The 20,862-nt window shown below is 44.1% G+C and overlaps 1 protein-coding gene across 1 annotated transcript in view; it reads left to right on the plus strand.

The window, feature by feature from the left end:
• The first annotated feature begins 703 nt into the window (after positions 1-703).
• LOC115161491 (potassium voltage-gated channel subfamily H member 8-like) overlaps positions 704-20,862 on the plus strand; it is a 68,268-nt gene continuing 48,109 nt past the window's right edge. Inside the window, exons 1-3 of the mRNA XM_029712471.1 lie at positions 704-958; positions 8,397-8,531; positions 20,343-20,482. Of these exons, the coding sequence (XP_029568331.1) occupies positions 829-958; positions 8,397-8,531; positions 20,343-20,482 (405 nt within the window). The 5' untranslated portion in view covers positions 704-828. The remainder of the gene's footprint in view (positions 959-8,396; positions 8,532-20,342; positions 20,483-20,862) is intronic.

Here is a 20,862-nt window from a genome sequence, read left to right on the forward strand (position 1 = left end):
AGAGAAACACACTCGCACACACACACACACTCCCTCTCCCGCATCTCCACAATGAGAGACCAGACACATCAACACAACAAATGGAGGTTCAAGTTGGGGCATGTTTGTCCCTACATGAGACATTGTTAGTGACAGAAAACCAAATCTGTTCTGGCTTTTACATGAAACCGTAATGAAAGAACAGGACATTTTGGCATGTCTGTCTACAGTACATTGGGCCGTCCACTCATGTCTGTCTGAAGTTATGGGTTGCTGCCCCAACTCTTTCTTTTTGGTTTTCCTGGAGCACAGTGATGTCCCAATACAAGGCTGATGATTCCCTGCTGCTTACGAAGAGAAAAGTTGTTGGAATGAAAATGAACCTGAAACTCAAATGAGCCGAGCTGATAATTAATAATTTCAGAGCTATACATTTACATTTACGTCATTTAGCAGACGCTCTTATCAAGAGCGACTTACAAATTGGTGCATTCACCTTATGATATCCAGTGGAACAACCACTTTACAATAGTACATCTATATCTTTTGGGGGGGTAGAAGGATTACTTTATCCTATCCCAGGTATTCCTTATACAAAATGTCCCTTATGTCATCTTCTTAGTTTTACAACCCCTCTCTCTTCTTTCTCTGTCCCTCTCATTCCCTCTTCCTCCTTCCCTCTTTACCTCTCTCTCCCACTCTCCCTTTATTCCTCCCCTCCCTCTCTCTCCCCCTTCTACTACAGACAGTAACTTTGTCCTGGGTAACGCCCAGGTACAGTCCCTCTACCCCATCGTCTACTGTTCTGATGGCTTCTGTGAGCTGACCGGCTACGCCCGCGCCGAACTGATGCAGAAGAGCTGCGCATGTCATTTCCTGTACGGGCCGGAGACCAGCGACCAGCTGACGGCGAAGATCCAGGGGGCATTGGACGACAGGGGGGAATTTAAGAGTGAGCTGGTGTTCTACAAGAAGGGAGGTGAGAGACTCAGAGACAGGGGGTTCCCCTAGGGCTCTGGTCAAAACTAGTGCACTATATAGGGAATATTGGGCCATTTCAGACACATCCAGAGAGACCGCGCTGGTGTTCTACAGACTCAAGCCTCGTTTATATCTGGTGCTAACATGCGTCCTTTGTCCTGATCTTATCCACATTATGATTGTGCCCACATTGTAGCCGTTGCATCTACACATGGTAGTAAAATGTGTCTCTTATCTGGCCACTGTGTCCGCATTGTGACCAGATATCATTGTTCCTCCATGTATGCAAATTATATGACAGATATTCCTTCAAAATAATATGTATTTATTTATTTTAAGATACATATTGATGCCATAAGTCAATGGTGACACCTGTCAATGATTTGGAATAATGATGATTTAAATGGTTTCACTGTCCAGATCCGTCTACACTTGTAAGATATCCAGGCAGAATGCATCTGATTACCTCTAGAGGTGGTCAGGAAGACCTGATGGCAACCAGATCACAATGTGTCTTTTAATCATCTAAACCTGCCTACAAATGTGGGCATAAATCAAAATGTGGATCAGGAAAAAAAGACGCAAGTTAAAACCAGGTATAAACGGGGCTTAAGTTTTTTAATCCTCACTGTCTAATAAATCACTTTGTGTATTTATTTCCAAGTACATTTTTTCATCATTTATTTCCCTGAGCCTTCATTTTGCCATTGAAATGCTCAGTCTCATCGTTTGGGCGTGGTGATACAAATTTAAATATATTTACACTACAGTTCAAAAGTTTGGGGTCACTTAGAAATGTCCTTGATTTTGAAAGAAAAGCTAATTTTTTGTCCATTAAAATAACATCAAATTGATCAGAAATACAATGTTAATGTTGTAAATGACTATTGTAGCTGGAAACAGCAGATTTTTTATGGAATATCTACATAGGCGTACAGAGGCCCATTGTCAGCAACCATCACTCCTGTGTTCCAATGGCACATTGTGTTAACTAATCCAAGTTTATCATTTTAAAATGCTAATTGATCATTAGAAAACCCTTTATGTTGGCACAGCTGTAAACTGTTGTTCTGATTAAAGAAGCAATAAAACTGGCCTTCTTTAGACTAGTTGAGTATCTGGAGCATCAGCATTTCTGGGTTCGATTACAGGCTCAAAATGGCCATAAACAAACTACTTTCTTCTGAAACTCATCAGTCTATTCTTGTTCTGAGAAATGAAGGCTATTCCATGCAAGAAATTGCCAAGAAACGGAAGATCTCGTACAATGCTGTGTACTACTCCCTTCACAGAACAGTGCAAACTGACTCTAACCAAAATAGAAAGAGGAGTGGGAGGCCATGGTGCACAACTGAGACAGAGGACAAGTACATTAGAGTGTCTAGTTTGAGAAACAGATGCCTCACAAGTCCTCAATTGGCAGCTTCATTAAATAGTACCCGCAAAACACCAGTCTCAACGTCAACAGTGAAGAGGCAACTCCGGGATGCTGGCCTAAGTGACCCCAAACTTTTGAACGGTAGTGTACATACACAGCCCTGATTGACAGATAAGATCGTCTAGACCAGTGGTTCTCAATCCTGGTCCCAGGGAAAAATGTGCAACCCTTTGGGTCCCCTGGACTAGGATTGAGAACCAGTGGTCTAGACTAAAACCTACCCTGCTTACCCCTTCAAAGTAGCCGGATACAGTGCATTCGGAAAATATTCTGACCCCTTGACTTTTTCCAGATTTTATTAAGTTACAGCCTTATTCTAATATTACAGCCTTATTCTAATATTTGTCATTATGGGGTATAGTGTGTAGATTGATGAGGATTTATTTAAAAAATATATATACATATTTTTTTTAAATAAATCCTCATCAATCTACACACTATACCCCATAATGACAAATCATTCTTAAATGGAAGAAGTTTGGAACCACCAAGACTCTTCCTAGAGCTGGCCGCCCGGCCAAACTGAGCAATCAGAGGAGAATGGCCTTGGTCAGGGAGGTGACCAAGAACCCAATGGTCACTCTGACAGAGATCCAGAGTTCCTATGTGGAGATGGGAGAACCTTCCAGAAGGACAACCATCTCTGCAGCACTCCACCAATCAGGCCAGACGGAAGCCACTCCTCCAGTAAAAGGCACATGACAGCTCGCTTGGAGTTTGCAAAATGACACTTAAAGGACTCTCAGACCATGAGAAACAAGGTTCTCTGGTCTGATGAAACCAAGATTGAACTCTTTGGCCTGAATACCAAGCGTCATATCTGGAGGAAACCTGGCACCATCCCTACGGTGAAGCATGGTGGTGGTAGCATCATGCTGTGGGGATGTTTTTCATGGGCAGTGACTTGCAGAATAGTCAGGATCGAGGGAAAGATGAACAAAGTACAGAGAGATCCTTGGTGAAAATCTGCTCCAGAGTGCTCAGGACCTCAGACTGGGGCGAAAGTTCACCTTCCAACAGGATAACGACCCTAAGCACATAGCCAAGACAACGCAGGAGTGGCTTCGGGACAAGTCTCTGAATGTCCTTGAGTGACCCAGCCAGAGCCCGGACTTGAATCCGATCTAACATCTCTGGAGAGACCTAAAAATCGCTTTGCAGCGATGCTCCCCATCCAACCTGGCAGAGCTTGAGAGGATCTGCAGAGAAGAATGGGAGAAACTCCCCAAATATAGGTGTGCCAAGCTTGTAACGTCATACCCACGAAGACTCGAGGCTGTGATCACTGCCAAAGGTGCTTCAACAAAGTACAGAGTAAAGGGTCTGAATTCTTATGTAAATGTGATATTTCAGTTTTATATATATATATATATATATATAGTACCAGTCAGAAGTTTGGACACACTTACTCATACAATGTATAAAATAGTAAAAATAAAGAAAAATCCTGGAATGAGTAGGTGTGTTTTTTTGTTGCCACATCTGTACATTTGCCAAATTTTCTAAAAACCTGTTTTGTTTTGTCATTATGGGGTATTGTGTGTAGATTGATGAGGAAAAAAATATATTTAATACATTTTAGAATAAGGCTGTAACGTAACAAAATTTGGAAAAAGCCAAGGGGTCTGAATACTTTCCAAATGCACTGTACATATGCAAATAAAATATGACTGGTTATTTGGTCAGAATAATCAGATTGTGATGTCATGCTGTGGGCCAAAAAGTCCGTCCCAACTGAACAGGCTGAAATTACTGCAATTATTTTCAAAAAGCTTACACTTACACTAAATTGGCATTATCATACTTTTTTTAATTTCAACGTGTTATTTCGACCTCATAGTGTGGAAATATAATGTCAAAATATATATATATAATTTTGGACTGTACTGCCCCTTTAAATCTGGAATCCTTAATGGTGAAACAGCTATGTCCGTTTGCAATATTACAACAACAAAGATGTTATTGCAAGCAATGAAAACTGTTTTTTCCTCTCGTACATCATTTGACGCACTACAGAAGAGCACAATATATACGGTATATATATTTTACCATGCTACAAAACGCTCCTCAGATCGGCAACAACAACAACAACGGTGGTGGGGTGGCCAATGGCACTGTTTCCCCCTACTGCATATTCCATCTTTAACCTTTTACTGCAGTGGGCTAAATCAGGGTCACACAGAGTGTCTCTTGTTAGTCTTAAACAAATCTACTTTCAAACAAAATATACACCTCACACACATGGTTATGGGCTTAAAGAAAGAAGAACACCTTGACAGATATAGAGTTGATATTTATTACATTTGGAGTTTGCATCGCAATGTCACACTTTATATACATCACAGAAGACTGAAATAGAACAAACCCGTTTGATATTGAAAGAAAATGATAATACATATGAATAACATGGCACCCATGAGGCCACAAGAAGGTGATTTTCTTCGGGACCCTGTTTTGTGTAGTGCACTACTTTTGATCAGGGCCTGAGTGGGGCTCTGGTCAAAAGTAGTGCACTACAATAATAGGGAATAGGGGGCCATTTCAGACTCGTACAGAGAGACCCAGCTGGTGTTCTACAAGAAAGGAGGTGAGAGACAGTCAGTCACACCCTAGTAACCCACCTGGGCTTATTATAGCCTCTTGAGAATGAACCAGAGGCTAGGTGTAAATGAGGCGTGTGTGTGTGTGTGTGTGTGTGTGTGTGTGTGTGTGTGTGTGTGTGTGTGTGTGTGTGTGTGTGTGTGTGTGTGTGTGTGTGTGTGTGTGTGTGTGTGTGTGTGTGTGAGAGCAGGATAGATAGATAGATAGATGGATGGATGGATGGATGGATGGATGGATGATATGTCTTATTTAGAGGGTAAAGAAAGTTGTCACTGACGACTCAGGGAAAGAAGACAAATCAACAACTGATATCGGGTATCAATAAATCTATGGTTCGATTGATGAGAGCGAACAGTTGAATCAGCGTTGTTTACGCGTCATTTCAACAACAAAAAATCAATCTGAGGACATTGATTCAATGTGTAAAACTGATTGGATTTGCAAAATGTCATCAACGTAAGGGAAATATTTTGTGCCAATTTCTTACCTAAATCCAATAACATGGTGACATTTTTTGTTGAATTCACATTAGTTGAATTTAAATCAAAACTAGATGTTGAACTGACATCTGTGCCCAGTAGGAGAGATTGATGAGACGGATAGAGGCAACAAGGAACTGGTCCATAGGAGAGATAATATTTGACGAGAAGGACAAAACTGACATTGAAGAGAAGACCAAGTGGTTTTAGACGAGAAAGGTAGAAGGCTAGCTTGGCTGGAGAGAGGGCTAGACGGATGCTATTGGAAGATATAAGCCTTAAAACAAAGAGAAGCACAGCAAAAAGACAAATTAAAAGTTCATTCAAGCATTACTGGCCCTGCATATGATTAAATTTGCATTTTACAGCCTTCTGGGGCAGGGAAAGAAAATAGACGCATTTAGTAAACTTTTGTGAGTTCCGTCATCAAGGCCTGGGACTGAAAGCGGTTAAAGATGATGAGATCATTAAAAAACAGAAGAAGCGTTTGTATGTGTGTGTTTGTGAGAATGTGTGTGTGTGTGTGTACATGTGTGTGACAGTGTATGCTTGTGTTCTCACATCCCTCCTGTATCCCCATGTATGAACACAACACAACCTGAGCCTTCAGAACAGTTCAAGGGTTATTAAAGACATGCTCCGGAACTTTGGTGACTAGTACATCTTAGTCAAACCTCTCACTTTGGGCTGGATGTGTCAATGTGTAGTTCATACATGCATAATCTATAAGCAGAATTACTGTCTTACCTCAATTAGCCACGGAATTCCTAGTTTGAAAGCAACTGTTTTATGGAAGCTGTGCAGCCCCATTTTTCCCTACACGTGGGCCAGCCCCACAGCAATTTTAATTTCAGACAATGAGCGTCAGCCCCTCGCCATTTGAGTGACAACTAGCAAGATGCACACTCAGCAGAGAGAGAGAAAGCAATGACGCGGTGCACATATTGTATCTGCACATATCTGACATAGTATGCCATTTTTGGGGACCACTTTTGGCTCGTGAAGCTACTTTCAGAACTACTGACCCCCCCTCCCAAAAAATACAAAAGTACCAGAGAATCTCTTTAAGCCTTGTCCCCCATCCTTTAGTTCATGTCCATATTCAAACAGTGTGTTGAACGCCGTGTAATCCAGCTTTCATCTAAATATACACCCAACTGGGACAAAGAGAACACACTGTTAACCATAACAGCCGTGTAATAGGACTCTATTACTCTCTATGAATGTGAGGCTGTTTTATCCTGATCGTATCCACAACATGTCCACCACCATGTCACACTGTCATATGACTTTGTCAAGCTTGTTTTTGATGTTCCAGTTGCAGCACCGAAAGACAGGTGGAGTGGTATGAAATATATACAAATACAAGATAATGAATCTTTGCAGATAAAAATGTATGGAAGTTGCCACCTGTAATCTGACTTCAACTGTGAATACACTCTAAATAAGAACTTCGGAAAACAAATGAATTGGGTACAAATGCATTGGCTATGGTGCACGCAATGTGTTTCGACTGTATCTGTCCTCTTCAGGCAGTTGAGGCACTGAAAGGTCTGACATGGGTATTTGACTTGTTCAAATCAACAAAGACACAGATTCATGATGGCTGTTAAGTGTTGCTGAACGCATTTGATCAAAAACCCTCACATTCACTTAGTGAGATATCAAATCATGGTACACGTGGATGTGTTGTGAGCCAGTTGGTTTTGTAGTGTAGGTACCAGCTGTGTTAGATTCGAAGAGAATAGTTATTCCCTGTGGTTTTAGTCCGTAGAGGATGTAATCGGTGTATGGACAGCTGTGTGCTTCAGGCAGGCCTGCTTCTCATCCATGCTGAACGTTGTGGTGATCAATATTCTCTCTGTGCTTATCATAACAGGTTGGATATTGCCTGCCGGCATATTCATGCTCCTTCATTGATGGAGATTGATTAGTCAAATTAAATAGTATTAATCTTCATCTTCTTCATCGTCATCATCATCACCACCTGTTTTTAACCACAGCTTTCAGACAATGTCAAACCCTTCACCTTGGCTGAGAGTTGGGTGTATTGAGTGTTATCGTGATCTGTAGTTGTGTCACAGTGTGAGGAGAGCGACTCACAGACCTGTATGACCTGGCACAGTCACGTCTCACATCAGACCTCTACATATTATCTCTTCTATCACTCTGCTTCCTGCCTGCCAGACACCTGGGAGGACATAGCATGCCACACATCTCTCACTGCCAGGCACAACACGCCATACAGTATGGTAAAGAAAGAATGCTTGAAGTGCTGTGTGGATGTACATGAATACAGTATGGATGATGTCAATTGAATAGAGAACAGCAAACTATTTCTCCGGTCTCAGATAAAGCTGTACATTTGTTTGTTTTTTTAGCTTCATTGTTTTCATGCCAAACTCATTTCACTTTCTGAATTGACCAAATTAGAGCTACGCTTCCTGAAATGAAAAAGCTTTTATGCAATAAAGACATCCTGCATTCATCTGTCTCTATCTCATCAGTAATAACTGTCTAATAGAGGAGCTCTGGGACTCAGGGTGCAGAATGTAAGGCACACACACTAACACTACACATGAAGTGAGGTAGTGAGATGTTGTTTTCTGGGTTTTGATGATATTGTATCATATTGGGACTAGAGCATTCAGTGTAAATAGCTTTTCTTTATTTCCAATTTAAATCAACATCTTTACTGGGTTTTATAGGGAGGCAGTGGGATGGCAGAAGCTTTTCAAATCTCTGTAGACAGCTGGAGATGAGCTGATTAGCTAGGGGAATGGAGTGTGTATTAAAATGGTGTGTGTGTACATCATTATCAGTATCATCCTTACATGTATCTGTTTTTGTACCAATCTGCCACTAGAAAAATGTAACTGATTCACTGTGTCTCTGATCTCTGTCTCTCTGTGTTCCAGGTACCCAGTTCTGGTGTCTGCTGGACATCGTGCCAATTAAGAATGAGAAGGGAGAGGTGGTGCTGTTTCTGGTGTCCCACAAGGACATCACTGATAACAAGAAAGACCAGGACCCAGAGCAAGGCCCAGAGACTGGTGAGTTACCCTGGGTTAAACCAGGACCCAGAGCAAGGCCCAGAGACTGGTGAGTTACCCTGGGTTAAACCAGGACCCAGAGCAAGGCCCAGAGACTGGTGAGTTACCCTGGTTAAACCAGGACCCAGAGCAAGGCCCAGAGACTGGTGAGTTACCCTGGGTTAAACCAGGACCCAGAGCAAGGCCCAGAGACTGGTGAGTTACCCTGGGCTAGACCAGGACCCAGATAGACCAGGACCCAGAGCAATTCCTAGAGACTGGTGAGTTACCCTGGGTACCAGGACCCAGAGCAAGGCCCAGAGACTGGTGAGTCACCCTGGGTTAGAAGCTGAATTAACCTGTGTTAGAGACTGGTGAGTTAAAATTGGTGTGGAGGCGGATTTAAACTGGGTTAGACTCTGAATTAACTTGGTTTATAATCTGAGTTAACATGGGTTAAAGTCAGAATTAACCTGTGTTAGAGTTAGACTAAACTTGGGTTAACTTGGGAGGGAGTAGAGACGAGATAGAGAGCGAGAGAAAGAAAACAGAGAGCGAGAGAAAGACAATGAAAGAGAGAGATACAGATTGAGAAACAAAAAGAGAGACAGGGAAAGAGAGAAAATTGGACAATCTCCCTCTCTGCCACTGTCTGTGACTGTTATAATGCATATCTTATTCGGCTACAGACCCAGACACCACACAGGGATATTACATCTTTAAACAAAGCTAGGCGAATTATAGAGTGGAATGACACCATGGGAGATTGATAGAGTAGACAAATAGCCATGGAGGAAGGGATAAAGAGAGGGACGGAGGAAGGGATGGAGAGAGGGACGGAGGAAGGGATGGAGAGAGGGACAGAGGAAGGGATGGAGAGAGGGACGGAGGAAGGCATAGAGAGAGGGATGGAGGAAGGGATAGAGAGAGGGATGGAAAGAGGGATAGAGAGAGAGGAAGGGATAGAGAGAGGGACGGAGGAAGGGATAGAGAGATGGATAAAGAGCGGGATAGAGAGAGGGATGGAGGAAGGGATAGAGAGAGGGATGGAGTGAGGGATAAAGAGATGGACGGAGGAAGGGATAAAGAGAGGGATGGAGGAAGGGATAGAGAGAGGGATGGAGGAAGGGATAGAGAGAGGGATGGAAAGAGGGATAGAGAGAGAGGAAGGGATAGAGAGAGGGACGGAGGAAGGGATGGAGAGAGGGATAAAGAGAGGGATAAAGAGAGGGATAAAGAGAGGGATAAAGAGAGGGATGGAGGAATAGATAGAGAGAGGGATAGAGAGAGGGATAGAGAGAGGGATGGAGGAAGGGATAGAGAGAGGGATGGAGGAAGGGATAGAGAGAGGGATGGAGGGAGGGAGGGATAGAGAGAGAGGAAGGGATAGAGAAGGATGGAGGAAGGGATAGAGAGGGACGGAGGAAGGGATGGAGAGAGGGATGGAGGAAGGGATAAAGAGAGGGATGGAGGAAGGGATGGAGAGAGGGATGGAGGAAGGGATGGAGAGAGGGATAGAGAGAGGGATAGAGAGAGGAATGGAGGAAGGGATAGAGAGAGGGATGGAGGAAGGGATAGAGAGAGGGATGGAGGGAGGGAGGGATAGAGAGAGAGGAAGGGATAGAGAAGGATGGAGGAAGGGATAGAGAGGGACGGAGGAAGGGATGGAGAGAGGGATGGAGGAAGGGATAAAGAGAGGGATGGAGGAAGGGATGGAGAGAGGGATGGAGGAAGGGATGGAGAGAGGGATGGAGGAAGGGATGGAGAGAGGGATGGAGGAAGGGATGGAGAGAGGGATGGAGGAAGGGATGGAGAGAGGGATGGAGGAAGGGATGGAGAGATGGACGGAGGAAGGGATAAAGAGAGGGATGGAGGAAGGGATGGAGAGAGGGATGGAGGAAGGGATGGAGAGAGGGATGGAGGAAGGGATGGAGAGAGGGATGGAGAGAGGGATGGAGGAAGGGATAGAGAGAGGGATAAAGAGAGGGATAAAGAGAGGGATGGAGGAATGGATAGAGAGAGAGGGCTAGAGAGAGGGACGGAGGAAGGGATGGAGAGAGGGATAAAGAGAGGGATAAAGAGAGGGATGGAGGAATGGATAGAGAGAGGGATGGAGGAATGATAGAGAGACGGATAAAGAGAGGGATAGAGAGAGGGATGGAGAGAGGGATAGAGAGAGAGGGAGGGATAGAGAGAGGGACGGAGGGAGGGATGGAGAGAGGGATAAAGAGAGGGATAAAGAGAGGGATGGAGGAATGGATAGAGAGAGGGATGGAGGAATGATAGAGGGACGGATAAAGAGAGGGATAGAAAGAGGGATGGAGGAAGGGATAGAGAGAGGGATGGAGGAAGGGATGGAGAGAGGGATAGAGAGAGAGGAAGGGATAGAGAGAGGGATGGATGGAGGGATAGAGAGAGGGAGGGATAGAGAGAGGGATGGAGGGAGGGATAGAGAGAGGGATGGAGGGAGGGATAGAGGGAGGGATAGAGAGAGGGATGGAGGAAGGGATAGAGAGAGGGATAAAGAGAGGGATAAAGAGAGGGATAGAGGAATGGATAGAGAGAGGGACAGAGGAAGGGATGGAGAGAGGGACGGAGGAAGGGATGGAGAGAGGGACGGAGGAAGGGATAAAGAGAGGGATGGAGGAAGGGATAAAGAGAGGGATGGAGGAAGGGATGGAGGAAGGGATGGAGAGAGGGATGGAGGAAGGGATGGAGAGAGGGATAGAGAGAGAGGGAGGGATAGAGAGAGGGACGGAGGGAGGGATGGAGAGAGGGATAAAGAGAGGGATAAAGAGAGGGATGGAGGAATGGATAGAGAGAGGGATGGAGGAATGATAGAGGGACGGATAAAGAGAGGGATAAAGAGAGGGATGGAGGAAGGGATAGAGAGAGAGGGAGGGATAGAGAGAGGGATGGAGGGAGGGATAGAGAGAGGGATAGAGGGAGGGATAGAGGGAGGGATAGAGAGAGGGATAGAGAAAGGGATGGAGAAAGAGAGAGAGGTGGTCATGTTTTTTGTTCTGTGATTTTTCACGAAGATGTAATGACTGTAACCTTTAAAGAGCATACAAGTGTTACACTGTTATAAGAATGAGTGTGTAACACTGGAGGGAGGGAGGGAGACTTGGTTATTCTGTCTGCTTGGTTTAACTCTGAAAATAGTTTTGACATTTCCATACCTTCCCTATCGACTACTCTAGGGAATGAGAACATTAAATTTTGTGTGGTCCCTCGTGGCCGGACAGGTGTCCTCAGGGCCGGCTCCAGGCATAAGCGACATAAGCGGTCGCTTAGGGCCTCTGGCAAGTTTCAGCTTGGAACTCAGTTGGGGTCTCAACTTACTGTTGAGAATTAGAATAGTAGAATACACAAGGTGTATACACAAAGTTCGAAATTTGATTGTGCTTCAGCAGTTTTTCTCTTGTCATGTCAGTCACTGACAGTCACTCAATGGTAAGTTAGTCTTGCCAGCTATCTAAACTTGTAGTAATCATGGCCGAATACCGTGCCCAGGGGCCTTGGCCTCCAGGGAGCCCCCATTGATTTTGTTAGTCACTCTCACTCACATATCATTAACGTGGCATAAGTCTCGGCAACATTTTTAGAATTGCAGGAAGTTAGCTTTAAAACTGCAAAAATGTCTCTACACCCCATGGTAAAATGTGTAGAATTTCAGGAAATTAGCTTTAAAACTGCAAAAATGTCTCTACACCCCATGGTAAAATGTGTAGAATTGCAGGAAATTAACTTTAAATTAATTGTTATTCTCCGCCGTCAACAAGGGGGCTACTAAAATGTTTTGCCCGTGAGGTGGTTGGGGGCCCAACACCAAATCTCGCTTAGAGCCCCCAAAAGTCCTGGCAGTGTTTTCACACCTACACACTCTATTGTTGTCTGCCCTTTAACAAATCAGACAGAAGTGTAAAAAAATAAAATGCTCTCTGTCTCTGTCTCTCAGTTCCCCATCCCCCACTCTCTGTCATCTTTACTGATGAGTCATTCAGTTACATCCTTGTAGACTCACCTCTGGCCCTATACACTGTAAAGGTGTCTCATTAAAAGTGGTGCCAAGATACACCTGGCTCGAGGAAGGGGGAATAGAAACAGTTTCCTTTCCTACGTTTGGATTTCAGAATGTCTGTGTTTGGAACGGGACATTTGAGATGCATCACATTAAAGGCTTTCAAAGAATTTCATTTGTAGGAATATAATTAAAGTGAATTGCGTTGTGTGGATACCTTCGAAGAAAAAAATATGGGGTTATGGACAGAGGGAAAATTAATAGCAGGACAGCGAAAATAATTTGGAAAGAGATTTGGATAATTTGAATCATTGGAAGAGTTAAAAAGATATCTATTTGGTGGAGATGGAGCTATGGTGCAAGTGCATTAAAACAATACACCGCTGAATGTTTTTTAACATTTTATTTAACTAGGCAAGTCAGTTAAGAACAAATTCTTATTTTACATTGACGGCCTACCCCGGCCAAACCCGGACGACGCTGGGCCGCCCTTTGGCGCCGCCCTTTGGGACTCCCGATCACGGCCGGTTGTGATACAGCCCAGGATCGAACCAAGGATTGAACCAGGGTCTGTAATGACACCTCTAGCACTGACATTCAGCGCCTTAAACAACTGCGCCACTCGGGAGCCTAAAATAATGACGTCCATTTTCTCTTTCCACACCCTAAGAACTGAAGTTGCCCCTAACCACTGATACATGATCAGATGTTCCTCCATCTCTTAATGGCTATGGTGAGGATGGGGGCATAAGGCAATCTGATCCTAGATCTGTGGTTAATAAACGTTCCATCTGCACATTACTTTATGTGTCTGTTGTTGTACTCACATGGCTGAGGCAACTCTTTATGTATCTTAATGTTAAACTCTGACCACCTTTGGTGGCATTTTCTAAACGACACATGATAAACACATTTTGGTTTCTAAACTATAAATCCTACACACGCATGCTTGCTATTTAGAAAGTTAAGTACTGTGGGATTCAGATAAAGATATCAGAAACAATGTGACTACTACAGAGCCTGAGATACAGCAAAAAAAATACTGAAATGTACAGGTTTTTATTTAGAATTGTTTGAGGGGTCCCCCCAATTGTCCACATGTTGGAAAATTTGAGATTTGAAAGGTTTGAGAAAATATACTGCTCAAAAAAATAAAGGGAACACTTAAACAACACAATGTAACTCCAAGTCAATCACACTTCTGTGAAATCAAACTGTCCACTTAGGAAGCAACACTGATTGACAATAAATTTCACATGCTGTTGTGCAAATGGAATAGACAACAGGTGGAAATTATAGGCAATTAGCAAGACACCCCCAATAAAGGAGTGGTTCTGCAGGTGGTAACCACAGACCACTTCTCAGTTCCTATGCTTCCTGGCTGATGTTTTGGTCACTTTTGAATGCTGGCGGTGCTTTCACTCTAGTGGTAGCATGAGACGGAGTCTACAACCAACACAAGTGGCTCAGGTAGTGCAGCTCATCCAGGATGGCACATCAATGCGAGCTGTGGCAAGAAGGTTTGCTGTGTCTGTCAGCGTAGTGTCCAGAGCATGGAGGCGCTACCAGGAGACAGGCCAGTATCAAATCAAATCAAATCAAATTTATTTATATAGCCCTTCGTACATCAGCTGAAATCTCAAAGTGCTGTACAGAAACCCAGCCTAAAACCCCAAACAGCAAGCAATGCATGTGAAAGAAGCACGGTGGCTGGGAAAAACTCCCTAGGAAAAACTCCTGAGAAAGGCCAAAAACCTAGGAAGAAACCTAGAGAGGAACCAGGCTATGAGGGGTGGCCAGTCCTCTTCTGGCTGTGCCGGGTGGATATTATAACAGAACATGGTCAAGATGTTAAAATGTTCGTAAATGACCAGCATGGTCAAATAATAATAATCATAGTAATTGTCGAGGGTGCAACAAGCACGTCCGGTGAACAGGTCAGGGTTCCGTAGCCGCAGGCAGAACAGTTGAAACTGGAGCAGCAGCATGGCCAGGTGGACTGGGGACAGCAAGGAGTCATCATGCCAGGTAGTCCTAGGGCTCAGGTCCTCCGAGAGAAAGAAAGAAAGAAAGAGAGAATTAGAGAGAGCATATTTACATTCACACAGGACACCGGATAAGACAAGAGAATACTCCAGATGTAACAGACTGACCCTAGCCCCCCGACACATAAACTACTGCAGCATAAATACTGGAGGCTGAGACAGGAGGGATCAGAAGACACTGTGGCCCCATCCGATGATACCCCCGGACAGGGCCAAACAGGCAGGATATAACCCCACCCACTTTGCCAAAGCACAGCCCCCACACCACTAGAGGGATATCTACAACCACCAACTTACCGTCCGAAGACAAGGCCGAGTATAGCCCACAAAGATGTCCGCCACGGCACAACCCAAGGGGGGGGCGCCAACCCAGACAGGAAGACCACGTCAGTGGTTCAACCTACTCAAGTGACGCACCCCTCCCATGGACGGCATGGAAGAACACCAGTAAGTCAGTGACTCAGCCCCTGTAAAAGGGTTAGAGGCAGAGAATCCCAGTGGGAAGAGGGGAACCGACAAGGCAGAGACAGCAAGGGCGGTTCGTTGCTCCAGCCTTTCCGTTCACCTTCACACTCCTGGGCCAGACTATACTTAATCATAGGACCTACTGAAGAGATAAGTCTTCAGTAAAGACTTAAAGGTTGAGACTGAGTCTGCGTCTCTCACATGGGTAGGCAGACCATTCCATAAAAATGGAGCTCTATAGGAGAAAGCCCTACCTCCAGCCGTTTGCTTAGAAATTCTAGGGACAATTAGGAGGCCTGCGTCTTGTGACCGTAGCGTACGTGTAGGTATGTACGGCAGGACCAAATCGGAAAGATAGGTAGGAGCAAGCCCATGTAATGCTTTGTAGGTTAGCAGTAAAACCTTGAAATCAGCCCTTGCCTTAACAGGAAGCCAGTGTAGGGAAGCAAGCACTGGAGTAATATGATCAAATTTTTTGGTTCTAGTCAGGATTCTAGCAGCCGTATTTAGCACTAACTGAAGTTTGTTTAGTGCTTTATCCGGGTAGCCGGAAAGTAGAGCATTGCAGTAGTCGAGCCTAGAAGTAACAAAAGCATGGATTAATTTTTCTGCGTCATTTTTGGACAGAAAGTTTCTGATTTTTGCAATGTTACGTAGATGGAAAAAAGCTGTCCTTGAAGCAGTCTTGATATGTTCTTCAAAAGAGAGATCAGGGTCCAGAGTAACGCCGAGGTCCTTCACAGTTTTATTTGAGACGACTGTACAACCATCCAGATTAATTGTCAGATTCAACAGAAGATCTCTTTGTTTCTTGGGACCTAGGACAAGCATCTCTGTTTTGTCCGAGTTTAAAAGTAGAAAATTTGCAGCCATCCACTTCCTTATGTCTGAAACACAGGCTTCTAGCGAGAGCAATTTTGGGGCTTCACCATGTTTCATTGAAATGTACAGCTGTGTGTCGTCCGCATAGCAGTGAAATTTAACATTATGTTTTCGAATGACATCCCCAAGAGGTAAAATATATAGTGAAAACAATAGTGGTCCTAGAACGGAACCTTGAGGAACACCGAAATTTACAATTGATTTGTCAGAGGACGAACCATTCACAGAGACAAACTGATATCTTTCCGACAGATAAGATCTAAACCAGGCCAGAACTTGTCCATGTAGACCAATTTGGGTTTCCAATCTCTCCAAAAGAATGTGGTGATCGATGGTATCAAAAGCGGCACTAAGATCTAGGAGCATGAGGACAGATGCAGAGCCTCGGTCTGACGTCATTAAAAGGTCATTTACCACCTTCACAAGTGCAGTCTCAGTGCTATGATGGGGTCTAAAACCAGACTGAAGCGTTTCGTATACATTGTTTGTCTTCAGGAAGGCAGTGAGTTGCTGCGCAACAACTTTTTCTAAAATTTTTGAGAGGAATGGAAGATTCGATATAGGCCGATAGTTTTTTATAATTTCTGGGTCAAGATTCGGCTTTTTCAAGAGAGGCTTTATTACTGCCACTTTTAGTGAGCTTGGTACACATCCGGTGGATAGAGAGCCGTTTATTATGTTCAACATAGGAGGGCCAAGCACAGGAAGCAGCTCTTTCAGTAGTTTAGTTGGAATAGGGTCCAGTATGCAGCTTGAGGGTTTGGAGGCCATGATTATTTTCATCATTGTGTCAAGAGATATAGTACTAAAACACTTTAGTATCTCCCTTGAGCCAAGGTCCTGGCAGAGTTGTGCAGACTCTGGACAATGAAGCCCTGGAGGAATACCCAGATTTAAAGAGGAGTCCGTAATTTGCTTTCTAATGATCATGATCTTTTCCTCAAAAAAGTTCATAAATTTATTACTGCTGAAGTGAAAGCCATCCTCCATTTGCGAATGCTGCTTTTTAGTTAGCTTTGCGACAGTGTCAAAAAGAAATTTCGGATTGTTCTTATTTTCCTCAATTAAGTTGGAAAAATAGGATGATCGTGCAGCAGTGAGGGCTCTTCGATACTGCACGGTACTGTCTTTCCAAGCTAGTCGGAAGACTTCCAGTTTAGTGTGGCGCCATTTCCGTTCCAATTTTCTGGAAGCTTGCTTCAGAGCTCGTGTATTTTCTGTATACCAGGGAGCTAGTTTCTTATGACAGATGTTTTTAATTTTTAGGGGTGCAACTGCATCTAGGGTATTGCGCAAGGTTGAATTGAGTTCCTCGGTTAGGTGGTTAACTGATTCTTGTCCTCTGACGTCCTTGGGTAGGCAGAGGGAGTCTGGAAGGGCATCAAGGAATCTTTGGGTTGTCTGAGAATTTATAGCACGACTTTTAATCTTCCTTGGTTGGGGTCTGAGCAGATTATTTGTCGCAATTGTAAACGCAATAAAATGGTGGTCCGATAATCCAGGATTATGAGGAAAAACATTAAGATCCACAACATTTATTCCATGGGACAAAACTAGGTCCAGAGTATGACTGTGGCAGTGAGTAGGTCCAGAGACATGTTGGACAAAACCCACTGAGTCGATGATGGCTCCGAAAGCCTTTTGGAGTGGGTCTGTGGACTTTTCCATGTGAATGTTAAAGTCACCAAAAATTAGAATATTATCTGCTATGACTACAAGATCCGATAGGAATTCAGGGAACTCAGTAAGGAACACTGCATATGGCCCAGGAGGCCTGTAAACAGTAGCTATAAAAAGTGATTGAGTAGGCTGCATAGATTTCATGACTAGAAGCTCAAAAGACGAAAACGTCATTGTTTTTTTTTTTGTAAATTGAAATTTGCTATCGTAAATGTTAGCAACACCTCCGCCTTTGCCGGATGCACGGGGGGTTTGGTCACTAGTGTAACCAGGGGGTGAGGCCTCATTTAACACAGTAAATTCATCAGGCTTAAGCCATGTTTCAGTCAGGCCAATCACATCAAGATTATGATCAGTGATTAGTTCATTGACTATAACTGCCTTGGAAGTGAGGGATCTAACATTAAGTAACCCAATTTTGAGATGTGAAGGATCACAATCTCTTTCAATAATGGCAGGAATGGAGGAGGTCTTTATACTAGTAAGATTACTGAAGCGAACACCGCCATTTTTAATTTTGCCCAACCAAGATCGAGGCACAGACACGGTCTCAATGGGGAAAGCTGAGCTGACTACGCTAACTGTGCTCGTGGCAGACTCCACTAAGCTGGCAGGCTGGCTAACAGCCTGTTGCCTGGCCTGCACCCTATTTCATTGTGGAGCTAGAGGAGTTAGAGCCCTGTCTATGTTCGTAGATAAGATGAGAGCACCCCTCCAGCTAGGATGGAGTCCGTCACTCCTCAGCAGGCCAGGCTTGGTCCTGTTTGTGGGTGAATCCCAGAAAGAGGGCCAGTTATCTACAAATTCTATCTTTTGGGAGGGGCAGAAAACAGTTTTCATCCAGCGATTGAGTTGTGAGACTCTGCTGTAGAGCTCATCACTCCCCCAGTACATCAGGAAACGTGGAGGAGGCCGTAGGAGGGCAACAACCCAGCAGCAGGACCGCTACCTCCGCCTTTGTGCAAGGAGGAGCAAGAGGAGCACTGCCAGAGCCCTGCAAAATGACCTCCAGCAGGCCACAAATGTGCATGTGTCTGCTCAAACGGTCAGAAACAGACTCCATGAGGGTGGTATGAGGGCCCGACGTCCACAGGTGGGGGTTGTGCTTACAGCCCAACACCGTGCAGGACGTTTGGCATTTGCCAGAGAACACCAAGATTGGCAAATTCGCCACTGGCGCCCTGTGCTCTTCACAGATGAAAGCAGGTTCACACTGAGCACGTGACAGACGTGACAGAGTCTGGAGACGCCGTGGAGAACGTTCTGCTGCCTGCAACATCCTCCAGCATGACCGGTTTGGCGGTGGGTCAGTCATGGTGTGGGGTGACATTTCTTTGGGGGGCCGCACAGCCCTCCATGTGCTCGCCAGAGGTAGCCTGACTGCCATTAGGTACCGAGATGAGATCCTCAGACCCCTTGTGAGACCATATGCTGGTGCGGTTGGCCCTGGGTTCCTCCTAATGCAAGACAATGCTAGACCTCATGTGGCTGGAGTGTGTCAGCAGTTCCTGCAAGAGGAAGACATTTATGCTATGGACTGGCCCGCCCGTTCCCCAGACCTGAATCCAATTGAGCACATCTGGGACATCATGTCTCGCTCCATCCACCAATGCCACGTTGCACCACAGACTGTCCAGGAGTTGGCGGATGCTTTAGTCCAGGTCTGGGAGGAGATCCCTCAGGAGACCATCCGCCACCTCATCAGCAGCATGCCCAGGCGTTGTAGGGAGGTCATACAGGCACGTGGAGGCCACACACACTACTGAGCCTCATTTTGACTTGTTTTAAGGACATTACATCAAATTTGGATCAGCCTGTAGTGTGGTTTTCCACTTTAATTTTGAGTGTGACTCCAAATCCAGACCTCCATGGGTTGATAAATTGGATTTCCATTGATTATTTTTGTGTGATTTTGTTGTCAGCACATTCAACTATGTAAAGATAAAAGTATTTAATAAGATTATTTCATTCATTCAGATCTAGGATGTGTTATTTTAGTGTTCCCTTTATTTTTTTGAGCAGTGTATGTCACCAATTACAGTTCCAAAAGGAATTAAATTGAAAAAATATATAATAATAATAATTCTCAGATATTTTACCTACAGTAATAGTGTCGCTCTAAACATGCACAAATTCCCATTGGAACACAGCCATTTTAAAAGTGTAGAGCTTGTGCAATGTGCCATACCTTCACTTCTCATTTTACAGGAATGATATGAGGAGAAAGCTAAAGTCTCTACCTATCCATTGATGTAAATATATCCTCTGTCTGATTCCCAGTTCATCTACTAGATAGCAGTAGGAGATCACATGACGTCTCTTGGCCACTTGAAAGCAGTTACTTCTAGTTTGGGTAGGGAGTTACTGTGCCAAAATGGCTGAACGGATCTTCAAGCCTATCGTCTTAAAATGACCTTACCAATCAGGGCTTCCAAGTCACGGAGTTTGTTTTTTGGAAATAAGACACAGACAGGTGAATAAACTTCAAACTTCTTATGACATTGCCAGCTGTAAGATTTGAGTTCGATTCCCAAAAAGACAAGGCCTGTGGCTTTCAAACAATATGTCATTTTCTATTTTATGATTAATTGTATTTTTTTGGGGGGGTACACCCCAAAGGGCCCAAAACAACCACTCAGCATTTAACAGGTTAAATGTGTCAAATAAAATAAAAATGTATACAAAATAATTCATTAAATGATTCATGAATTCCACAACCTTCTTCTCTGTCCCCAGATGAGGAAACGGGTCTGGAAGTGCACAAGGTCACCCGTCCCCCAGGCTTCAACACCAACCGCAGACGCAGCCGGGCGGTGCTCTACCACCTGTCTGGACACCTGCAAAAACAGGACAAGAGCAAGATTAAACTCAACAACGTGAGTTTCCCTGTGTCACACACACACACACACGCATGCACACACACATACACACACCAACACTCACAAACACACACACATACAGATGTAGGATATTAATTTGAGCCAGTTTGCTACAGCAGGAAAATAATCCTGCAGCAACAGGAAATGTGAATTATTATGTGGATTATAATTAATGAAAAAAAATGTAGGGGTTGATACATTTTGCATTAGGGCAAATCAAGTCTTACATTTTCAAGTGGAAATTACAAAGTTTAGAAGCCTTTTTAAGCCTTGAATATACTACAAGTTTGCATTTTCTGCTGTCCAGGAAAATTCTCATCAACAAAAGAGTGATCAAATTAAAATCCTACATCTGTACACGCACACACCTTGCCTCG

The sequence above is a fragment of the Salmo trutta genome, chromosome 24 (assembly GCF_901001165.1).
Source record: "Salmo trutta chromosome 24, fSalTru1.1, whole genome shotgun sequence".
NCBI classification, from domain to species: Eukaryota; Metazoa; Chordata; class Actinopteri; order Salmoniformes; family Salmonidae; genus Salmo; species Salmo trutta.